The 20663-nt window shown below is 44.0% G+C and overlaps 1 protein-coding gene across 8 annotated transcripts in view; it reads left to right on the top strand.

Moving 5' to 3' along the window:
- The window catches only part of LOC118375721 (collagen alpha-1(XXIII) chain-like), a 65533-nt gene that overhangs the window by 41354 nt on the left and 3516 nt on the right, over nucleotides 1-20663 (top strand). For 4 of the 8 annotated variants that reach the window (XM_035762321.2, XM_035762329.2, XM_035762364.2 and 1 more), the window contains exons 8-26: nucleotides 2929-2955; nucleotides 3126-3152; nucleotides 3310-3363; nucleotides 4421-4483; nucleotides 4598-4642; nucleotides 5097-5174; nucleotides 5278-5301; nucleotides 7609-7653; nucleotides 7776-7820; nucleotides 8029-8109; nucleotides 8226-8279; nucleotides 8489-8554; nucleotides 8685-8711; nucleotides 10653-10712; nucleotides 10807-10878; nucleotides 11006-11032; nucleotides 11130-11183; nucleotides 17279-17365; nucleotides 19263-19355. In XM_035762321.2, coding sequence (XP_035618214.2) covers nucleotides 2929-2955; nucleotides 3126-3152; nucleotides 3310-3363; nucleotides 4421-4483; nucleotides 4598-4642; nucleotides 5097-5174; nucleotides 5278-5301; nucleotides 7609-7653; nucleotides 7776-7820; nucleotides 8029-8109; nucleotides 8226-8279; nucleotides 8489-8554; nucleotides 8685-8711; nucleotides 10653-10712; nucleotides 10807-10878; nucleotides 11006-11032; nucleotides 11130-11183; nucleotides 17279-17365; nucleotides 19263-19355 — 1029 coding nt within the window. The remainder of the gene's footprint in view (nucleotides 1-2928; nucleotides 2956-3125; nucleotides 3153-3309; nucleotides 3364-4420; nucleotides 4484-4597; nucleotides 4643-5096; nucleotides 5175-5277; nucleotides 5302-7608; nucleotides 7654-7775; nucleotides 7821-8028; nucleotides 8110-8225; nucleotides 8280-8488; nucleotides 8555-8684; nucleotides 8712-10652; nucleotides 10713-10806; nucleotides 10879-11005; nucleotides 11033-11129; nucleotides 11184-17278; nucleotides 17366-19262; nucleotides 19356-20663) is intronic. The other 4 variants (XM_035762357.2, XM_035762375.2, XM_035762380.2 and 1 more) reach the window with 2 other exon arrangements.

Raw genomic sequence — 20663 nt, 5'->3', positions numbered from 1 at the left:
TTGTTACTGTAGAGCAGTAGGTGCATGGGTGTGTCGATAAACAGACAACGTGCCTAAGAGACAAAGCTCTGTCTGTCTGTATGAGGGGCTACGTACACGGAACATCTCTCCAGGCCTGGCCTCTCCATGGATTATTTCAACACGCATGGTTCTACACCAAGCATACAATTCATCCACCTGGGACACACACACAAGCACACACATGTTTGTTTTACTATCCTTGTGGGGACCAAACAATTGATTCCCATTCAAAATCACATTTTCCCTAACCCCTAACCCTAAAGCTAACCCTTAACCTAACACTAACCTTAACCATAACCATAACCACAAATCCCTAACCCTTAAAACCTACAAAGGGAAGCGCAACCAGTGACACGAGCCTGCCAGACAAGCTAAATCACTTCATGCTCGCTTCGAGGCAAGCAACACGAATGTGAGCATCAGCTCTGTGTGATCACAACCTTAGAGATCACGCTCTCCCTAGCCGATGTGAGTAGGACCTTTAAACAGGTCAACAAGGCCGCAGGGCCAGACGGATTACCAGGACGTGTACTCCGAGCATGCACTGACCAACTGGCAAGTGTCTTCACTGACATTTTCAATCTGTCCCTGACTGAGTCTGTAATACCAACATGTTTCAAGCAGACCACCATAGTCCCTGTACCCAAGAACACGAAGGTAACCTGCTAAATGACTACTGACCCGTAGCACTTTAAGTGCTTTAAAAAGGCTGGTCATGGCTCACATCAACACCACTATCCCAGAAACCCTAGACCCACTCCAATTTGCATACCGCCTCAAAAGATCCACAAATGATGCAATTGCTACTGCACTCCACACTGCTATTTCCCACCTACACAAAAGGAACACCTACGTGAGAATGCTATTCATTGACTACAGCTCAGCGTTCAACACCATAGTGCCGTCAAAGCTCATCACTAAGCTAAGGACCCTGGGACTAAACACCTCCCTCTGCAACTGGATCCTGGACTTCTTGACGGGGCGCCCCCAGGTGTTAAGGGTAGGTAACAACAAATCTGCCATGCTGATCGTCAATATGGGGGCCCCTCGTGGGTGCATGCTCAGTCCCCTCCTATACTCCTAGTTCATTCATGACTGCATGGCAAGGCACGACTTCAACACTATCATTAAGTTTGCCGACAACACAACAGCGGTAGGCCTGATCACCGACAACGATGAGACAGCCTATAGGGAGGAGGTCAGAGACATTGGCCGTGTGGTGCTAGGACAACAACCTCTCCCTCAACGTGATCAAGACAAAGGAGATGATTGTGGACTATAGGAAAAGGAGGACCGAGCACGCCACAATTCACATCGATGGGGATTTAGTGGAGCAGGTTGAGAGTTTCAAGTTCCTTGGTGTCCAGATCACCAACAAACTATCATGGTCCAAACACACCACAACAGTAGTGAAGAGGGCACGACAAAGCAGGAGACTGAAAATATTTGGTATGGGTCCTCAGATCCTCAAAAAGTTCTACAGCTGCACCATCGAGAGCATGTTGCATCACTGCCTGGTATGGCAACTGCTCGGCTTCCGACCGCAAGGCACTACAGAGGGTAATGCGTATGGCCCAGTACATCACTGGGGCCAAGCTTCATGCCATCCAGGACCTCTATACCAGGCGGTGTCAGAGGAAGGCCCTAAAAATTGTCAAAGACTCCAGCCACCCTAGTCATAGACTGTTCTCTCTGCTACCACATGGCAAGCAGTACTGGAGCACCAAGTCTAGTTCCAGAATGCTTCTTAACAGCTTCTACCACCAAGCCATAAGACTCCTGAACAGCCAATCAAATAGCTACCCAGACTATTTGCATTGTCCCCCTTCCCCCTCTTTTACACTGGTGCTACTCTCTGTTTATTATCTATGCATAGTCACTTTAACTCTACCTACATGTACATATTACCTCAATTACCTCGACTAACCTGTGTTCCCACACATTGACTCTGTACCAGTACCCCCTGTATATAGCCTCGCTACTGTTATTTTACTGCTGCTCTTTAATTATTTGTTATTTTTATTTTTAACTTATCTATTTTTTCATTTCACACTTATCTTTCTTAAAACTGCATTGTTGGTTAAGGGCTTGTAAGTAAGCATTTCGGTGTAAGGGGTTGTATTCGGCGCATGTGACAAATAAGATTTGATTTGATTCGATTTGAAACCCTAACACCTGACCCCAAAACTTAACCCGTAACCCTAATTCTAACCCTAAACCTGAACCCTAAGCTTAAAATAGCCTTTTCCCTTGTGGGGATGGGCAAAATTTCCTTGTTCTATTATCCCTGTAAGGACTTCTGGTCCACACAAGGATAGTAAAACCAAACACACACACACACACACACAGTCAAAAGTAGCATTTGGTGGATTCATTCTGATCACCATTGGATTCCAGCCAAGACGTTTGAAAGGGAAGATGCTCTGTGTTTGTTTGTGTATGGTACCTGATTGTGTAGATGAGGTCATAGAATGTTTTCTTATAGAAAAAGGAATGAGGGGTTATGTATGCCCAAAGCCATACACGCGTGGTTCATTGTGAGCAGAGGTACATGTCCTCCAGCATAGGAAGATTGAGCCAAAAACAGCTGGACATACAAAACATGTCTCACACATGTGGTTCATTGTGAGCAGAGGTACATGTCCTCCAGCATTGGAGGATTGAGCCAAAAACAGCTGGACATACAAAACATGTCTCACTCATGTGGTTCATTGTGAGCAGAGGTACATGTCCTCCAGCATTGGAGGATTGAGCCAAAAACAGCTGGAAATGCTTGACATGATAGCAGGCACATAACCAAGACTCTATATGGGATGATAAAACACTGACCTCCTGTGGCTACTCCTCAGAATGCACAATGTCTAATTGGAGACCTGGATGTGTGACTTTCTGCTTGGTTCTCCACAGGGTTTCCCTGGTCTCGATGGTGTGGAGGTGAGTCTGTTATCCAAATGTTTGTGTTTCTTTGTGTTTTGACAGTTTTACTAGCACAAGAGCACATGACATGGTACCGCAGCTAGAGACGTGCTATTTCGTTTTGGGCACTAGTACGTGCAGGCGAGTAGAGAGATTATGCGCCAACTACATCTCTTTGTCATTCACAGGGACAAGCAGGTGTACCTGGAAAGCCGGTAAGTCATGCCTCTATGTCCGTACACATACCACAAAATACACTATAAATGTACACTCGATATGCATGGAGTTCACAGTATATCTGGCCGGATGCATACAATAGGGTACAAGTTTGTGTTGTGTGGTTACCTTTGTTGACCCCTTGTGCACTCTCAGGGTGAAGATGGCGAGCCAGGATACCCAGGGCCACAGGGACCCCCAGGGTCAAAGGTGAAGATGATGCTAACGCTAATTAAGGAGTTAGCCATTGCTAACACTATTAGCTGCTTATTACATGACCACGCTCAGAGTTTCTCCTACGCCTAAACCTCCTTCTCTTCTTTTTTTCATCTCTAACTCAGACTGTGTTTTATTCCCTCTCTCTCTCTCTCTCTCTCTCTCTCTCTCTCTCTCTCTCTCTCTCTCTCTCTCTGGCCGTCCCTGCCTCGCATATCTATCCCTTTCATTCCTCTTTCTTCACTTGTTTCTGTCTGGAGTTTATCACTCTAAACAGGTCTTGGGTGGCATGGATCGAGACATCAAACACATTGCTTTCGCTTTCATTTGTACCCTCATTGCGCTCTCTCTTTCTCTCCCCATCTCTCCCTATCCACCGAGTTAGGCCTCTAGCCAGTGCTAAACACTCTCCTCTGCTGCAGTGATGTCATGGGCTTTTTAAAAGACTCCAGAGACTACAGATGCCAGGCACTCGGCACTGACTGCCTCTCTATCAGCTTCGGTCTGTGTGTGTATGCGTGCGAGTGTGTGTCTGTGTGTGTATGCGTGTGTGTGTTGTCTGTGTGCGTATGCGTGCGTGCGTGTGTCTGTGTGTGTGTATGCGTGCGTGTGTGTGTCTGTGTGTGTATGCGTGCGTGCGTGGTGTGTCTATGCGTGCGTGTGTGTGTGTGTGTCTGTGTGTGTATGCGTGCGTGCGTGGTGTGTGTATGCGCTGTCTGGGAGTGAGTTGAAGTGAGCTGCTGTTTGTGGTTACTGAAGTTTTTATTCTGGAAGAACTGCTCAGCTCCAGCTCAAACTGCTATGGCCAGGAATCGAAGAAGGCCTGCTGGCCTTTCTACAGTCTGTAACACAGGCCTGTTTTATGGTGTTAATCCCTCTCTGTTCCTCTGGTGTTGCTTTTCACCACTTCCTCCTTCCAGCTATACCACCATAGATGGAACTGACCGACTATAGCAGGCCTACAGTTTTATTTATGATACTGTACTGAACACATTATTGTAAAGTGACTTACCTACGCCTAAGCTATGTGTTTTCTTTCTGTGTGTAACAGGGGGAGGCTGGTTTGCTGGGAGAGAAGGGGGAGAGGGGCATGGACGGACTCCCAGGGTTTAAGGTGAGACATATCCCGTCGCCTCCACACTAATACATGAGAGGTTGTTTCTCCTATATGGACACAGACAATTCAAAGGCTTTTGTTCAACTGTTTGTGTTTGTGTGGATTTTGTAGGGAGACAAAGGAGATATCGGAGAGCAAGGCACCCAGGGAGACTTGGTATGTGTACACAGCCTAATCACCACCAAAGATCATGTTCACAGTTGTCTGAGGCTACCTTTTTATGTACTTTTTTGTGTGATTATTTGATGCTCATGAGCATCTCAATCTCTTATATATATATATATATATATATATATATATATATATCTTTCTCAATATCTCTCTTTCTCGCTATCTCTTTCTCAATATCTTTCTCTATCTCTTTCTCAATATCTTTATCTCTTTCTCAATTATCTATCGCTTTATCTCTTTATCAATATCTATGTCTTTCTCAATATCTCTCTATCTTTTTCTCAATATATTTACCTCTTTCTCAATATCTCTATCTATCTCTTTCTCAATATATCTCTCTATCTCTTTCTTAATATATCTCTCTCCATCTCTCTCTTTCACTTTCCCTCGATGACTCTCTCTCTCATTCTCTCTCTCTTTTCTTCTCCACTTCTCTTAGGGTTATCCTGGTGAAAAGGGGGTTCCTGGCTCTACTGACGTCATTGACTTCAATGGGAAGCTACTAGAAGCCTTCCAGGTGAGACCACCCAGTCAGAGACGTAGACAATATGTTTGAAGGCCCATAGAGTATCATAGAGTTATCCCGACAGACTTAACACGCTGCTCTTCCTTCCTGACAGGCCATCCAGACCATCAGTGTCGGGGTAAACCACTGTCACACATCACGGCTTTGTAGATGTGGTCTGTGTAGTCAGTGTGTTCTCACACACACTAATGCATAGACATAGGCGCATGCACTCATACACGGGTGCCTGTGTACACATGTAGCTTCTAAGACCAGAGTGAACAACCCCTGAGTGTTTGTGTAAGGAGGACACTCTGTCCCACAGCCCTGACATCAGACACATTAGATATCACTACTCCATCACCCACAACCACCGACTAACCAGAGACATAAAACCAAAGTTTCCTGCAACCAGCCACTGTCCTCTCATACATATATATATATATATATATATATACAGGATGCAACACCAAGCTACCATAAATACCTAACAGCTGGAACACAGCCTCTGATATTACATAGCCTGGGGTGACATTCTCAATCGTGCAGAATCAAAACATCATTCATTTCACTTTTTTCCACACTGTGTTATTGTTGCCTCACATGATATGCGGCTTGAAGTTAACCCTGCTGTGTGGCGGTGTGATCTGTGATGTTGCTTGGCTTGAAAGAACTAGAATGATATAATATCCTATTTGCGATTTTTGTTTTTCTTGCTTAATCCAGTCGGGACACATGGTAAAGAGAGAGGGAGATGTCTTTTAACTCATTTCACAGTCTAGGCACAAACATATTCTCTCCATGCTACATGCTAATAAGAGATCCCTATCTCTTCACTGGCGTGTGCTTTCGGATTCAAAAACACAATCTACATGGGGTCCCCAGGTTTAGAGTAGGCCCGTGCATGCTATGCTTGAGACATGACTGAGTTACACATGAGCTGGTCACAACATAGACTTGAGATCTCATCAGTGTTCTGAAGCCTATCTATATTAGTTTACATACTGGTGAACTCTTACCCAACCCAAATCCGTTTTGAATCATTTCACTCGCTTCGTGATGGGCCATATTGATTCCATCCACATTTGGGTGATGCAATTGGTGCTTCAGAATTCATTCATTTGTTTTTACAGCTTTCAAAGTATCCGTGTGGGTGGCCATCGTTTCAGAAGATGGAGTAACTTGGAACAATAGTTGTTTGTAAACCCTTTCCGTTGCCATAGTTTTGCCAGAGCACAAAACAAAAACCTGGAAGAGAGGGGATGGAGAAATCAACATGTATTATACACCTCTGGGAATTAATCGGATTTCCATCTTTTATTGCTTCAAGAGGTCACACACACTGCCTCTGCTTTGTGGCGAAGCACCACCACCGGAGGCACAATGGCTCCATGTCCCTCACATACAGCATGCAGAAATAGAACCATGCATTAGCAACTAAGGCCTAGGGTCAGCCTTCTCAGCCCTAACCCAGGAACCGTCCATGCTGCACTGAGAAAATGTCTGTCTGAGTCCAGGCTTCCATTCTCCTGCCCTGAGAGGTTGACTCCATCCTGCCCCATTAACTGTGTGGTTAGAAGAGGTTAGGATGCTATGGATGCTATGGTAATAGCTCTGGCTAGGTCAATAGGGCTGTATCCTCTTTTAGGTTTACTGCTGGTGGGTGTTGGAGGTCTTTGCTGTGGTGTGTGTGTGTGTGTGTGTGTGTGTGTGTGTGTGTGTGTGTGTGTGTGTGTGTGTGTGTGTGTGTGTGTGTGTGTGTGTGTGTGTGTGTGTGTGTGTGTGTGTGTGTGTGTGTGTGTGTGTGTGTGTGTGTGTGTGTGTGTGTGCCTGCGTGTGTGTGCCTGCGTGCGTGCGTGCGTGCGTGCGCCATCCCCAGCTCCTTGCTGGACTTGATCCACTTTCCTATTGTTTGCTCAAGACTCCAGAGTCCTTCTCTGAGAGTTCAACCCCGGGTTAATAATGAACCAGCCATGTCGTGTGACATGATGCCAAGGCATTGTGTTCAGCCAACCGCATAACCTGACCCAATAGATCAATTTTATTGCCGATTTGCACCAAAGCATCCATAGCAAAGCTGGTCCTCATCAGAGAAAGGAGAATAATGATCCGTTAGTTTACTGAGAGTGTTGTATTGTGAAATCCACCATCCATCCACAATGTTTTTCTGTTTTTGCCCTACACTGTCGTCTTGAATCCCACAATTGCTCTAAGGATAATACACACATAATCCACTAACTCTGAGTTAGTATGCTTGTCTGAGCAGACCTACTCAACAAACAATCACAAACAATCACTGCCTGATGAAGAGTGATGGAATTGGATATACATAGATTTATCCATGGATTTGATTGTAATTCCACTAACAGACTACTGAGACAGATCGACTTGCCTGGCTGATGTTTTGTATTTTGTGTAACCTCTCTGTCTGTCTGTCCCTTCCTAGGGCCCACCAGGGTTACCGGGGCCCCCAGGACCCCCAGGAGGAAAGGTAGGGTCTTATTTATATACACATGCCATCTCTTCTATCCATTGTGTCTGAATCAATGGAAGTCAATACTCTTTGAAGGTAAATTGTCAGTTGGAACTTGTGTCTTTTCCTCACTACTCCAGGGAGAGCTAGGCTTGCCTGGGACATCTGGACTAGATGGGGAGAAGGTACAGACACTCTAATGTCCCTTTGACAGTTTTTTTTAATAACCCACGTTGAATCACTGTGTCACTCCAATGTTTAGAAATGTTGCACATTTATATATTGAATTCACTTATTACCTGGAATGATAATGCACATGATTAATCAGAGTTGTCCTGAATCTCTCACCTCTCACCTCTCACCCTTTGACCTCTAACCTTCTCTCCTCTTTAGGGTCCGAAGGGAGATATGGGGGAGACGGGGTCGATCGGAGAGAAAGGAGAGAAAGGAGAGATGGGTCTCTCTGGGCCAGGGGTAAGTAGACAGACGGGAATCCAAAGTAATAACCCCCTTTCATCAGAGGTGTAATACATATTGTCGAGTAGCCTACTGCAAAGAGATTTAAATCCCCCCCTCTCTGTCTGTCTCAGGGGAGGGATGGACAGAAGGGGGACAAGGGAGACTCCAGGCTGGAAGATAACCTGGTAAGTAAAGCACACGGGTGTATACGGTATTCACACACTCAATAGTTGTCATTGAATCTGTATCATATTGGCATTGAACACTGCTTCATGTAGAGCATAGCTTGGCAGACAGTTGAATTACAAATGGTCTGTATCTCAAAGGACACCATTGGAGATACAACCATTGATATTTTCATCGTCTTTAATGTGTTTGTTGTTCTGTTATTCAGGTTCAGATGATTTCTCAGCCAGGCCCTCCCGGCCCCCCGGGACCCCCTGGACCTACAGGGTACATGGTGAGTGTCACTATACGAGAGTGTCTGTGTGTCACCTGAAGAGTTTCACCCCTCTGTTCCCCAATGTGATGTGGCTGAATCATTTCAGATACTTAAGACTGACATGAAATGATATATTTGTGTGTTCCAGGGCCATCATGGAACGCCTGGCCCTAAGGTAAGACTAGAAGGCCATAGAGGTACAGTAATGTCTGTCTTCACATTGTATTTGTCACGTGCTTCGTAAACAACAGGTGTAGACTAACAGTGGAATGCTTACAGTGCCTTGCAAAAGTATTCATCCCCTTGGCATTTTTCCTATTTTGTTGCATACCACCTGTAATTTAAATGGATTTTTATTTGGATTTCATGTAATGGACATACAAAAAGAAATCTAAATTGGTGAAGTGAAATTTAAAAAGTAACTTGTTTCAAAAAATTCTAAAAAATAAAAAACAGAAAAGTGGTGTGTGCATATATATTCAGCCCCTTTGGTATGAAGCCCCTAAATAAGATCTGGTGCAACCAATTACCTTCAAAAGTTAAATAAAGTCCACCTGTGTGTAATCTAAGTGTCACATGTTCTGTCACATGATCTCAGTATACCTGTTCTGAAAGGACCCAGAGTCTGCAACACCACTAAGTGAGGGACACCATCATGCAAGCGGCACCATGAAGACCAAGGAGATCTCCAAACAGGTCAGGGACAAAGTTGTGGAGAAGTACAAATCAGGTTTGGCTTATAAAAAAAGATCCGAAACTTTGAACATCCCACGGAGCACCATTAAATCCCTTGTTAAAAAAAATGGAAAGAATATGGCACCACAACAAACCTGCCAAGAGAGGGCTGCCCACTAAAACTCACAGATGAGGCAAGGAGGGCATTAATCAGAGAGGCAACAAAGAGGCCAAAGATAACCCTGAAGGAGCTGCAAAGATTGGAGTATCTGTATATAGGACCACTTTAAGCCGTACACTCCACAGAGCTGGGCTTTATGGAAGAGTGGCCAGAGAAAAGTCATTGCTTATAGAAAAAAATAAGCAAACACGTTTGGTGTTCGCCAAAAGGAATATGGGAGACACCCAAACATATGGATGAATGTACTCTGGTCAGATGAGACTAAAATTAACTTTTTGGCCATCAAGGAAAATGTTATGTCTGGTGCAAACCCAACACCTCTCATCACCCAGAGAACACCATCCCCACAGTGAATAATGGTGGTGGCAGCATCATGCTGTAGGGATGTTCTTCATCGGAAGGGACTGGGAAACTGTCTAGAATTGAAGAAATGATGGATGGCGCTAAATACAGGGAAATTCTTGAGAGAACCCTGTTTCAGTCTTCCAGAGATTTGAGACTGGGACAGAGGTTCACCTTCCAGCAGGACAATGACCCTAAGCATACTGCTAAAGCAACACTCGAGTGGTTTAAGGGGAAACATTTACATTTCTTGGAATGGCCTAGTCCAAGCCCAGACCTCAATCCAATTGAGAATCTGTGGTATGATTTAAAGATTACTGTTCAACAGCGAAACCCATCCAACTTGAAGGTGCTGGGGCAGTTTTGCCTTGAAGAATGGGAAAAAATCCCGTTGGCTAGATGTGCCAAGTTTACAGATACATACCCCAAGAGACATGCAGCTGTAATTGCTGTAAAAGGTGCCCCTACAAAGTATTGACTTTGGGTGGGTGAATAGTTATGCAGGCACAAGTTTTCTATTTTTTTGTTTTATTTCTTGTTTGTTTCACAATAAATAAATAAAATGCATCTTCAATGGTATGCATGTTGTGTAAATCAAATTATACAAATACCCCAAAAATCCATTTTAATTCCAGGTTGTAAGGCAAAAAAATAGGAAAAATGCCAAGGGGGATGAATACTTTCACAAGCCACTGTACTTACAGACCTTTCCCAAGAATGCAGAGAGAAAAAAAGTTAAATAAACACACAATGAGTAATGATAACTTGGCTACACCAAGTCTATGTGCAGGGGCACAAGGTAATTAAGGTAGATATGGACATATAGGTAGAGATAAAATGACTAGGCAACAAGATAGATAATCTGTACGTGCTCTTGAGTGTTGTAGAGTGTACTGAGTATAATGTGTTCCCATGCAGGGAGAGCCTGGAGACAAAGCTAAAGGGGAGAAGGGAGACATTGGACCTGCTGGACTGAGGGTGAGTGATACTGTAGAATGATAGATTATGAGCTGCAGCTACTGATGATGGTGATGATGATAGTGATGATATCTAACGTGTCTGTCCTCCCCAGGGTGTTGATGGCCCTCAGGGTCCCCCCGGCTCCACAGGATTGGTGGGTCTCCCAGGGACCAAAGGAGAGAAGGTGGGTGACGCCCTCATTATCAAATTACCTTAGCATATTAGGCTTACGATCGATCATTGCATGTCATGGTTTTCCATGGTCTTGGTCATGGTGGTACTGATGCATTCAATAATGTGTGTGTTGACAGGGCAAGTCTGGGGAGCCTGGAATGGATGTAAGTATGAAATAGTGTTTTTGAACTTTGACCTACCAGACTATATAACACTGGGGATTTCACTGCAGCCCACACTAACCTGTTCCTCCCTCTACAGGGTTTCCCAGGCCTGATTGGAGAGAAGGGAGACCGGGGAGACAGAGGAGACAAGGTGGGAGGAGCATGTTCTTCCCTTCTCTAGCCCACAGTTCTGCTATTATGCATACACATCACAATCAGTGTTGCTGCACTTGTATGCTTACCAGCCACCATTGAAGCGGGTCTCGCCAATTTAAAGTTGGTGGGTTTCGCCAAGACATGTTCATTCCATTAAACATTGGTTAAAGATCTGAGATGGTTGTAATGGTTATTGTACGGTCACTGTTACTACAGTGACTACTTGGGGATGAACCATAAGTACACAGGCGTGCTGTAGGGAGCTGTAGTTGTAAATACACTGGGGTGAGTTGTAGTTCTAAATATGACCACCAAAATACACGACGTGAAACGTGCATGATGAGCGTTCGAAATCCCGTTTTCCCTCATCAGTATTTGAAGTCTCTGTGATGTGACAACCACTATGCTAGTCTACATCATTCGCCCTCCCCATCTGGGGTCAAAGCCCCAAAGTACCAATAAACAACCATTTGCCTTTGTAAGCTATGCCTTTAATGAAAGTAATAAAGTGTGTCTAAACCTTTTCCCGGGGTAGCTCTTACAAAACAAGGGTTGCAAAGGGAGGGTATATTACTGTAGTTTACCAGTAAACTACTATAATTTCGGGATTTTATGTCATCTATCACAAGACATATAATGGGTACTTCAGATTATCAGAGGAGTCTGTAATTACTCTGGCCCTCTTTCTGGCCCCATCACATGCAAAATATATGAAATATGAATTGATTGTAAATAAGAAATGTAAATTCAATCTGGAGTGCCAGAGCGCGCTTAGTGTGCTCTCGGGGTGTTCAGGGCGCACACTGGCTGAGGAGTAGGGTTGATCCCAAGCGTTCTGACCTCACAACGGCAGTCAAGCACCCAAGCTAACTGGCTAGCATTGGCTAGCTTGCGTGCTACTTCCAGACACAAATGAGAGAACACCTCACTCTGACCATTTTTCTCACCCTAGCAGACCTGGTTAGGATGTTTTCGTGTTATCCAGAGCATTGGTGCCTGTAACTGTGCTGCTGGCAATGTTTACTGACACTGGCCATATTCAACAGGTGTGGAGCATTCAGCGTTTGTGAATTCATCAGTTATTCTGCACTCTGGCATACTCAGAGGAGAGCGCTCTGAAATTGGAGCAGATAGCCAGAGTGAATGTATGAACGTACCCTTAGGGCATACCTTTGGTGATAATATGAGAGTTTCAGCATGAAATATCCTTTATATATATTTTTTAACACTTGTTTTTTTTACTATGTCAATATGTATTTAGTTGTCTATGTTTTGGCGTCAAACTGGCGGCAGTTGTGATTTAAGATAATAATCGGATGATTTGTGGAGGTAATTGAAACAATGCAATTGTTGATTAGATGCTATTTCATTAATTAGGTTATTTTCTCTTGAACCAATTGTTCTTTCTATTAGAAACTGGTTTAGCTCAGCTGCAGCAGGGTGCTCTATTCTTCATTCCACTTCTGCATTGTTGTCTTGCTGGACTGTTGGTCTCTTCTGATTCAGGTGTTGTGCTGTTAGCATGGGGGGTAGTGGGGTGAGGGGTGTTGGACACTCTGCAAGGGGCCCGATGGTACAGGGTGGTGTTGGACACTCTGGATGGGGCCCGATGGTGTAGACACAAGATTTAAGTGCTTTTGAACAGGCACAGGCGCACCGGTTTGAGTGTGTCAAGAACTGCAACGCTGCTGGGTTTTTCACGCTCAACAGTTTCCCGCGTGCATCAAGAAATCTTCATCATGAAATCTCGCGTCTTGTGACGGCCGGCCGCCCAACAACCTGCCCGCTCTATCACAAGACATATAATGGGTACTTCAGATTATCAGAGGAGTCTGTAATTACTCTGGCCCTCTTTCTGGCCCCATCACATGCAAAATATATGAAATATGAATTGATTGTAAATAAGAAATGTAAATTCAATCTGGAGTGCCAGAGCGCGCTTAGTGTGCTCTCGGGGTGTTCAGGGCGCACACTGGCTGAGGAGTAGGGTTGATCCCAAGCGTTCTGACCTCACAACGGCAGTCAAGCACCCAAGCTAACTGGCTAGCATTGGCTAGCTTGCGTGCTACTTCCAGACACAAATGAGAGAACACCTCACTCTGACCATTTTTCTCACCCTAGCAGACCTGGTTAGGATGTTTTCGTGTTATCCAGAGCATTGGTGCCTGTAACTGTGCTGCTGGCAATGTTTACTGACACTGGACATATTCAACAGGTGTGGAGCATTCAGCGTTTGTGAATTCATCAGTTATTCTGCACTCTGGCATACTCAGAGGAGAGCGCTCTGAAATTGGAGCAGATAGCCAGAGTGAATGTATGAACGTACCCTTAGGGCATACCTTTGGTGATAATATGAGAGTTTCAGCATGAAATATCCTTTATATATATTTTTTAACACTTGTTTTTTTTACTATGTCAATATGTATTTAGTTGTCTATGTTTTGGCGTCAAACTGGCGGCAGTTGTGATTTAAGATAATAATCGGATGATTTGTGGAGGTAATTGAAACAATGCAATTGTTGATTAGATGCTATTTCATTAATTAGGTTATTTTCTCTTGAACCAATTGTTCTTTCTATTAGAAACTGGTTTAGCTCAGCTGCAGCAGGGTGCTCTATTCTTCATTCCACTTCTGCATTGTTGTCTTGCTGGACTGTTGGTCTCTTCTGATTCAGGTGTTGTGCTGTTAGCATGGGGGGTAGTGGGGTGAGGGGTGTTGGACACTCTGCAAGGGGCCCGATGGTACAGGGTGGTGTTGGACACTCTGGATGGGGCCCGATGGTGTAGACACAAGATTTAAGTGCTTTTGAACAGGCACAGGCGCACCGGTTTGAGTGTGTCAAGAACTGCAACGCTGCTGGGTTTTTCACGCTCAACAGTTTCCCGCGTGCATCAAGAAATCTTCATCATGAAATCTCGCGTCTTGTGACGGCCGGCCGCCCAACAACCTGCCCGCTCGACCCTATCCCCTCCTCTCTTCTCCAGACCATTTCCGGAGACCTTCTCCCTTACCTCACCTCGCTCATCAACTCATCCCTGACCGCTGGCTACGTCCCTTCCGTCTTCAAGAGAGCGAGAGTTGCACCCCTTCTGAAAAAACCTACACTCGATCCCTCCGATGTCAACAACTACAAGACCAGTATCCCTTCTTTCTTTTCTCTCCAAAACTCTTGAACGTGCCGTCCTTGGCCAGCTCTCCCGCTATCTCTCTCAGAATGACCTTCTTGATCCAAATCAGTCAGGTTTCAAGACTAGTCATTCAACTGAGACTGCTCTTCTCTGTATCACGGAGGCGCTCCGCACCGCTAAAGCTAACTCTCTCTCCTCTGCTCTCATCCTTCTAGACCTATCGGCTGCCTTCGATACTGTGAACCATCAGATCCTCCTCTCCACCCTCTCCGAGTTGGGCATCTCCGGCGCGGCCCACGCTTGGATTGCGTCCTACCTGACAGGTCGCTCCTACCAGGTGGCGTGGCGAGAATCTGTCTCCTCACCACGCGCTCTCACCACTGGTGTCCCCCAGGGCTCTGTTCTAGGCCCTCTCCTATTCTCGCTATACACCAAGTCACTTGGCTCTGTCATAACCTCACATGGTCTCTCCTATCATTGCTATGCAGACGACACACAATTAATCTTCTCCTTTCCTCCTTCTGATGACCAGGTGGTGAATCGCATCTCTGCATGTCTGGCAGACATATCAGTGTGGATGACGGATCACCACCTCAAGCTGAACCTCGGCAAGACGGAGCTGCTCTTCCTCCCGGGGAAGGACTGCCCGTTCCATGATCTCGCCATCACGGTTGACAACTCCATTGTGTCCTCCTCCCAGAGCGCTAAGAACCTTGGCGTGATCCTGGACAACACCCTGTCGTTCTCAACTAACATCAAGGCGGTGGCCCGTTCCTGTAGGTTCATGCTCTACAACATCCGCAGAGTACGACCCTGCCTCACACAGGAAGCGGCGCAGGTCCTAATCCAGGCACTTGTCATCTCCCGTCTGGATTACTGCAACTCGCTGTTGGCTGGGCTCCCTGCCTGTGCCATTAAACCCCTACAACTCATCCAGAACGCCGCAGCCCGTCTGGTGTTCAACCTTCCCAAGTTCTCTCACGTCACCCCGCTCCTCCGCTCTCTCCACTGGCTTCCAGTTGAAGCTCGCATCCGCTACAAGACCATGGTGCTTGCCTACGGAGCTGTGAGGGGAACGGCACCTCAGTACCTCCAGGCTCTGATCAGGCCCTACACCCAAACAAGGGCACTGCGTTCATCCACCTCTGGCCTGCTCGCCTCCCTACCACTGAGGAAGTACAGTTCCCGCTCAGCCCAGTCAAAACTGTTCGCTGCTCTGGCTCCCCAATGGTGGAACACACTCCCTCACGACGCCAGGACAGCAGAGTCAATCACCACCTTCCGGAGACACCTGAAACCCCACCTCTTTAAGGAATACCTAGGATAGGATAAAGTAATCCTTCTCACCCCCCTTAAAAGATTTAGATGCACTATTGTAAAGTGGCTGTTCCACTGGATGTCATAAGGTGAATGCACCAATTTGTAAGTCGCTCTGGATAAGAGCGTCTGCTAAATGACTTAAATGTAAATGTAAGAATGGTCCACCATCCAAAAGACATCCAGCCAACTTGACACAACTGTGGGAAGCATCGGAGCCAACATGGGCCAGTATCTCAGTGGAATGCTTATGACACCTTGTAGAGTCCATGCAGCATCAGGTTGTTCCTCATTACACATTGAATATTTTTCACATCTTCGACATAGGAATCATTGCAAAAGCCTCTTGTGTGATCGCTTATACACAATTTTAGGTCCAGTCTTTGGAACTTAGTTTTTTTTCTAGATATGCCTATTATATTATGATCAATACATCCAATGGGTGTGGATACGGCTTTAGATCAGATTTCTGCCACATTAGTAAAGATGTGATCGTATACACGTGGATGATTTAGTTCCTGTTCTGTTTGTAAATACGCTGGTAGGTTGACTGATAACCTGACCCAGATTGCAGGCATCGTGTTACAACTTGAAGCTTCTTTTTGAGCGGACAGCTGGATGACAACCAGTCAATATTTAGGTCACCCAGAAAATATACCTCTCTGTTAATATCACATGCATTGTTGAGCATTTCACACGTATAGTCCAAAATACTGACCTTTCGCACTCGGTGGTCTATAGCATCTTCCCACAAGAATAGATTTTAGGTGAGGCAGATGAATCTGTAGTCATATTACTTCTACGTCTTCTGACTTGAGATGTTTCTCTCAGCCTAACAGGAATATGACTCTGGACATACATACAAATACCTCCTCCATTTGCATTTCTATCTCTCCAATGTATTCTATAACCATGTACAGCTACTACTGCATCGTCGAAGTAATTATCTAAGTGTGTTTCAGAGATGGACAGAATATGTATGCTTTCTGATGTTCGTAAGTTATACATTTTATGAACCTTGTTTCTCAGGCTACATATGTTAATATGGGAATTGTTTTTGTCCTTTTCTGGGTTGCTATTTTTAGTAATATTCTGAGAGGCTGATCCGAGGGAGACATGTCAGAGTAGTGTTGGGTTAGGTACTCTGAAAATATAGTTTATCAAGCCACCAACTACGTCACACTGGAAGAAGTTAAGCTACAGTAAAGCTACCCTTAAAGGAAATATAGTTGGTTTGCTGAAGTTGCTTTGAAATCTACCTCGTGAAAAATTATCATATCTAAATCTGAAATGTCATATAATAAAAATGTTGTGGGGGTTTTGCGAGAAAAGCCTATATTTTTGGTTGAAAATATAGTGTTTAGTTCCAGTAGTTCCCTTCGCCATTGCAGGCAACAACAAAAAATGATTGACTACTGAAAACACTACAAAGATTATAATTTAGTTCAACTTCAACCAAGGTATTGCAACATGTCGTTGAATTACTAGTTGAATTTAATTTAGTGGAACTACTCCCCAACACTGCATGTCTGACCCATCTCTCTCTCTCTCTCTCTCTCTCTCTCTCTCTCTCTCTCTCTCTCTCTCTCTCTCTCTCTCTCTCTCTCTCTCTCTCTCTCTCTCTCTCTCTCTCTCTCTCCACAGGGTGACCGGGGGACGGTGGGGAAGAGAGGTCTGAAGGGCGGTAAGGGGGAGCAGGGTCCTCCTGGACTGGACCAGCCCTGTCCTGTGGTATGTCACACTCAACTGTGACCTTTCGTCCATGAGCCTATGGACATTTAGCTCCTTTGACTCAGGCTTGATCAAACATGTAACAACTCTATGTAATTACATTTGTAGATACTTCACTATTGACTTTCTTCATTTCCATCTCTATTTCTATGATTTCTTACTACAGTGCCTTCAGACAGTAATCACACCCCTTGACCTTTTCCACATGTTGTTGTGTTACAGCCTGAATTTAAAAAGCATTATTAAATTGCGATTTTCGTTTTTCTTTTCTCCACTGGCATACAGTACACACAATACCCCAAAATGTCAAAGTGGAACGTTACGTTTTTTAAAACATTTTTACAAATGAATCAAAAATGAAAAGGTGAAAAGTCTTGAGTCTCTAAGTATTCAACCCATTTGTTATGGCAAGCCTAAATAAGGCCAGGAGTAAAAATGTGCTAAACAAATCACACTCAAGTCACACTCTGTGTGCAATAATAGTGTTTAACATGCTTTTTGAATGACTACCTCATCTCTGAACCCCACACATACAATTATCTGTAAGGTCCGTCAGTCGAGCAGTGAATTTTAAACACAGATTCAACCACAAAGACCAGGGAGATTTTCCAATGCCTCACAAAAAAAGGGAACCTATTGCTAGATGGGTAAAGAAAGTTATTAATTACACTTTGGATGGTGTATCAATACACCCAGTCACTACAAAGACACAGCTGTCCTTCTTAACTCAGTTGCCGTAGAGAGGAAGGAACCGCTCAGGGATTTCAACATAGGCCAATGAAACAGTTATAGAGTGTAATGGCTGTGATAAGAGAAAACTGAGGATGGATCAACAACACCGTAGTTACTCCACAATACTAACCTAATTGACCGAGTGAAAAGAAGGAAGCAAATCCAATACAACACATTACTGCGTACCACTCTCTATGTTTTCAAGCATAGTGGTCGCTGCATCATGTTATGGGTATGCTTGAAATTGTTAAAGACCGGGGAGTTTTAGGATAAAAAGTAAATGGAATGGAGCGAAGCACAGGCACAATCCTAGAGGATTGGCAAACAGTTGCAATGTAGTACGCTACTCGTGTGTTTTCCACCAGACACTGGGAGATGAATTCAACTTTCAGCAGGATAATAACCTAAAACACAAGGCCAAATCTACGCTGGAGTTTTCTTACAAGGAAGGCAGTGAATGTTCCCGAGTGGCCGAGTTACAGTTTGTACTTAAAACTACTTGGAAATCTATCGCAATGCCTGAAAATGGTTGTCTAGAAATGATCAACAACCAATTTGAAAGAGCTTGAAGAATTTTGAAAAGATTAGTGGGCAAATGTTGCACAATCCAGAGGTAGAAAGCTCTTACAGACTTACCCAGAAAGACTCACAGATGTAATCACTGTCAAAGGTGCATCTACAAAGTATTGACTCATGGTTGTGAATACTTATGAAAATGAGATATTTATGGATTACATTTTTATTTTTTGTTGCAGTATGTATATAAAAAATATATAAAAATATGTTTTCACTTTGTCATTATCATGTAGTGTGTGTATATATATATTTTTTATCAATTTTGAATTCAGGCTGTAATACAACAGAATTATTTTTTATTCTACCTTTATTTTACTAGGCAAGTCAGTTAAGAACAAATTCTTATTTTCAATTAACTGCCTGTTCAGGGGCAGAACGACAGATTTATACCTTGTCAGCTCGGGGATTTGAACTTGCAACCTTTCTGTTACTAGTCCAACACTCTAACCACTAGGCTACCCTGCCGCCCCATGTGGAGTAAGTCAAGGGGTTTGACTACTTTCTGAAGGCACTGTATATGGTATTCTGTGTCTATGGGGCGAATGTACATTCAGAGTGTGTGTAACACTAGGTTGGCTCTTGCTGACAGGGTTCTAGTGGGACTAAAGGACTTTCTGATGAGGAGGTACAGTCCGCTTCTCCTCCTCTTCCTCCTTCTGGCCCTGAGGCCTCCTGTCCTTTGGTACAGTATCTCTACCTGTTTCTACCTTTCCAGCTCTTGTGTGTCTGCCATTTTTTCCCTATTCTATCCCATGCACTATGTCCCTTAGTCCGCTGTCCCATTCCATTGTGTGTTTGCAATCTGAATTCTGTCTTCTTTTTTTTTTTACATCAGTAGGCAGGATGGTCACAGGAATCCATAGATCAGTATAATTCCAGCTCCATATTGTTGTTTTTCTTATAAAGATTGTGCTGAGTTACGTTGTGGTCTCGGTGTGGTTGCCGGTTGTTAATGTGCTGACTTGCATGTGGGATGGTATTGTGCTTTTAGAAGCTAAAATAACTATGCATGCTGGTGATTGCACGCTCTACACATCAGCACCTACAGCCAGTGAGCTCACTGAGACTCTTGGCAAGGGGTTACAGTCAGTGTTCGAATGGGTAAGGACCAATAGAAACTGGTCTTAAACACATCCAAAAACCAAAAGCATTGTATTTGGTTCAAAGAATTCTCTAAACCTAAACCTCAAATGGAGTGGTCCATGAAGGTTGTGACATTGGATAGTCAGCTACCATGGTCAAGAAATATTGACCAAGTTGTTGTGAAGATGGGGTGAGGTATGTCTGTTTTTTACACAAACACCACCTGTACTAGTTGTTCTTGATTACTATCCGGTAATGTGGTCAAGTGCAGCAAGGAAAGACCTAGCAAAGTTGCAGCTGCCTCACAATAAAGCAGCACGCCTTGGCCTTAACTGCACACATAGATCTAACATCAACAACGCATGATGGTCTTTCATGGCTGACGGTTGAGGAGAAATGGACTACCTTTCTTCTAGTCTTTTTAAGAAACATTTGTGTGTTGAAAATGCCGAACCACTTGCAATATCACCTATTTGCATACACCTCAAACAGACATGCATACCTCACCAGACACGCCACTATGGGTTGCTTCACTGTACCCAAACCATAAACAGATTTAATGTGTCACTCGGTTATCTATAGCCATGTCATCGTGAAATGCTCTGCCATAAGAGGCAAAAAGCAAGTTTAGGCTTAAAAATAAACTGATTAAAAAAAAATTGTATCACAGCAGCTCTCCGAATATCTAATTTAACTGTATATAAGAATATGAATATGTACAGTATGAACAGTGTGTAAATAGTATTTTTGTTATTTCTCGGCAAAAATGTTGTTATTTCTTTCCAATATATAACTCTTATTTAATTATATGTGTTATTATTATTATTATTTGCTCCTATGCTATATATATACAGAGTATATACAGTATACTGTATATTGATTTGAATGTCCTTGGCTATAACTGTTC

This window comes from Oncorhynchus keta, chromosome 4 (genome assembly GCF_023373465.1).
Source record: "Oncorhynchus keta strain PuntledgeMale-10-30-2019 chromosome 4, Oket_V2, whole genome shotgun sequence".
NCBI classification, from domain to species: Eukaryota; Metazoa; Chordata; class Actinopteri; order Salmoniformes; family Salmonidae; genus Oncorhynchus; species Oncorhynchus keta.
Note: the sequence above shows the minus strand (reverse complement) of the source record. Positions and strands in the feature narration are given on the sequence as shown.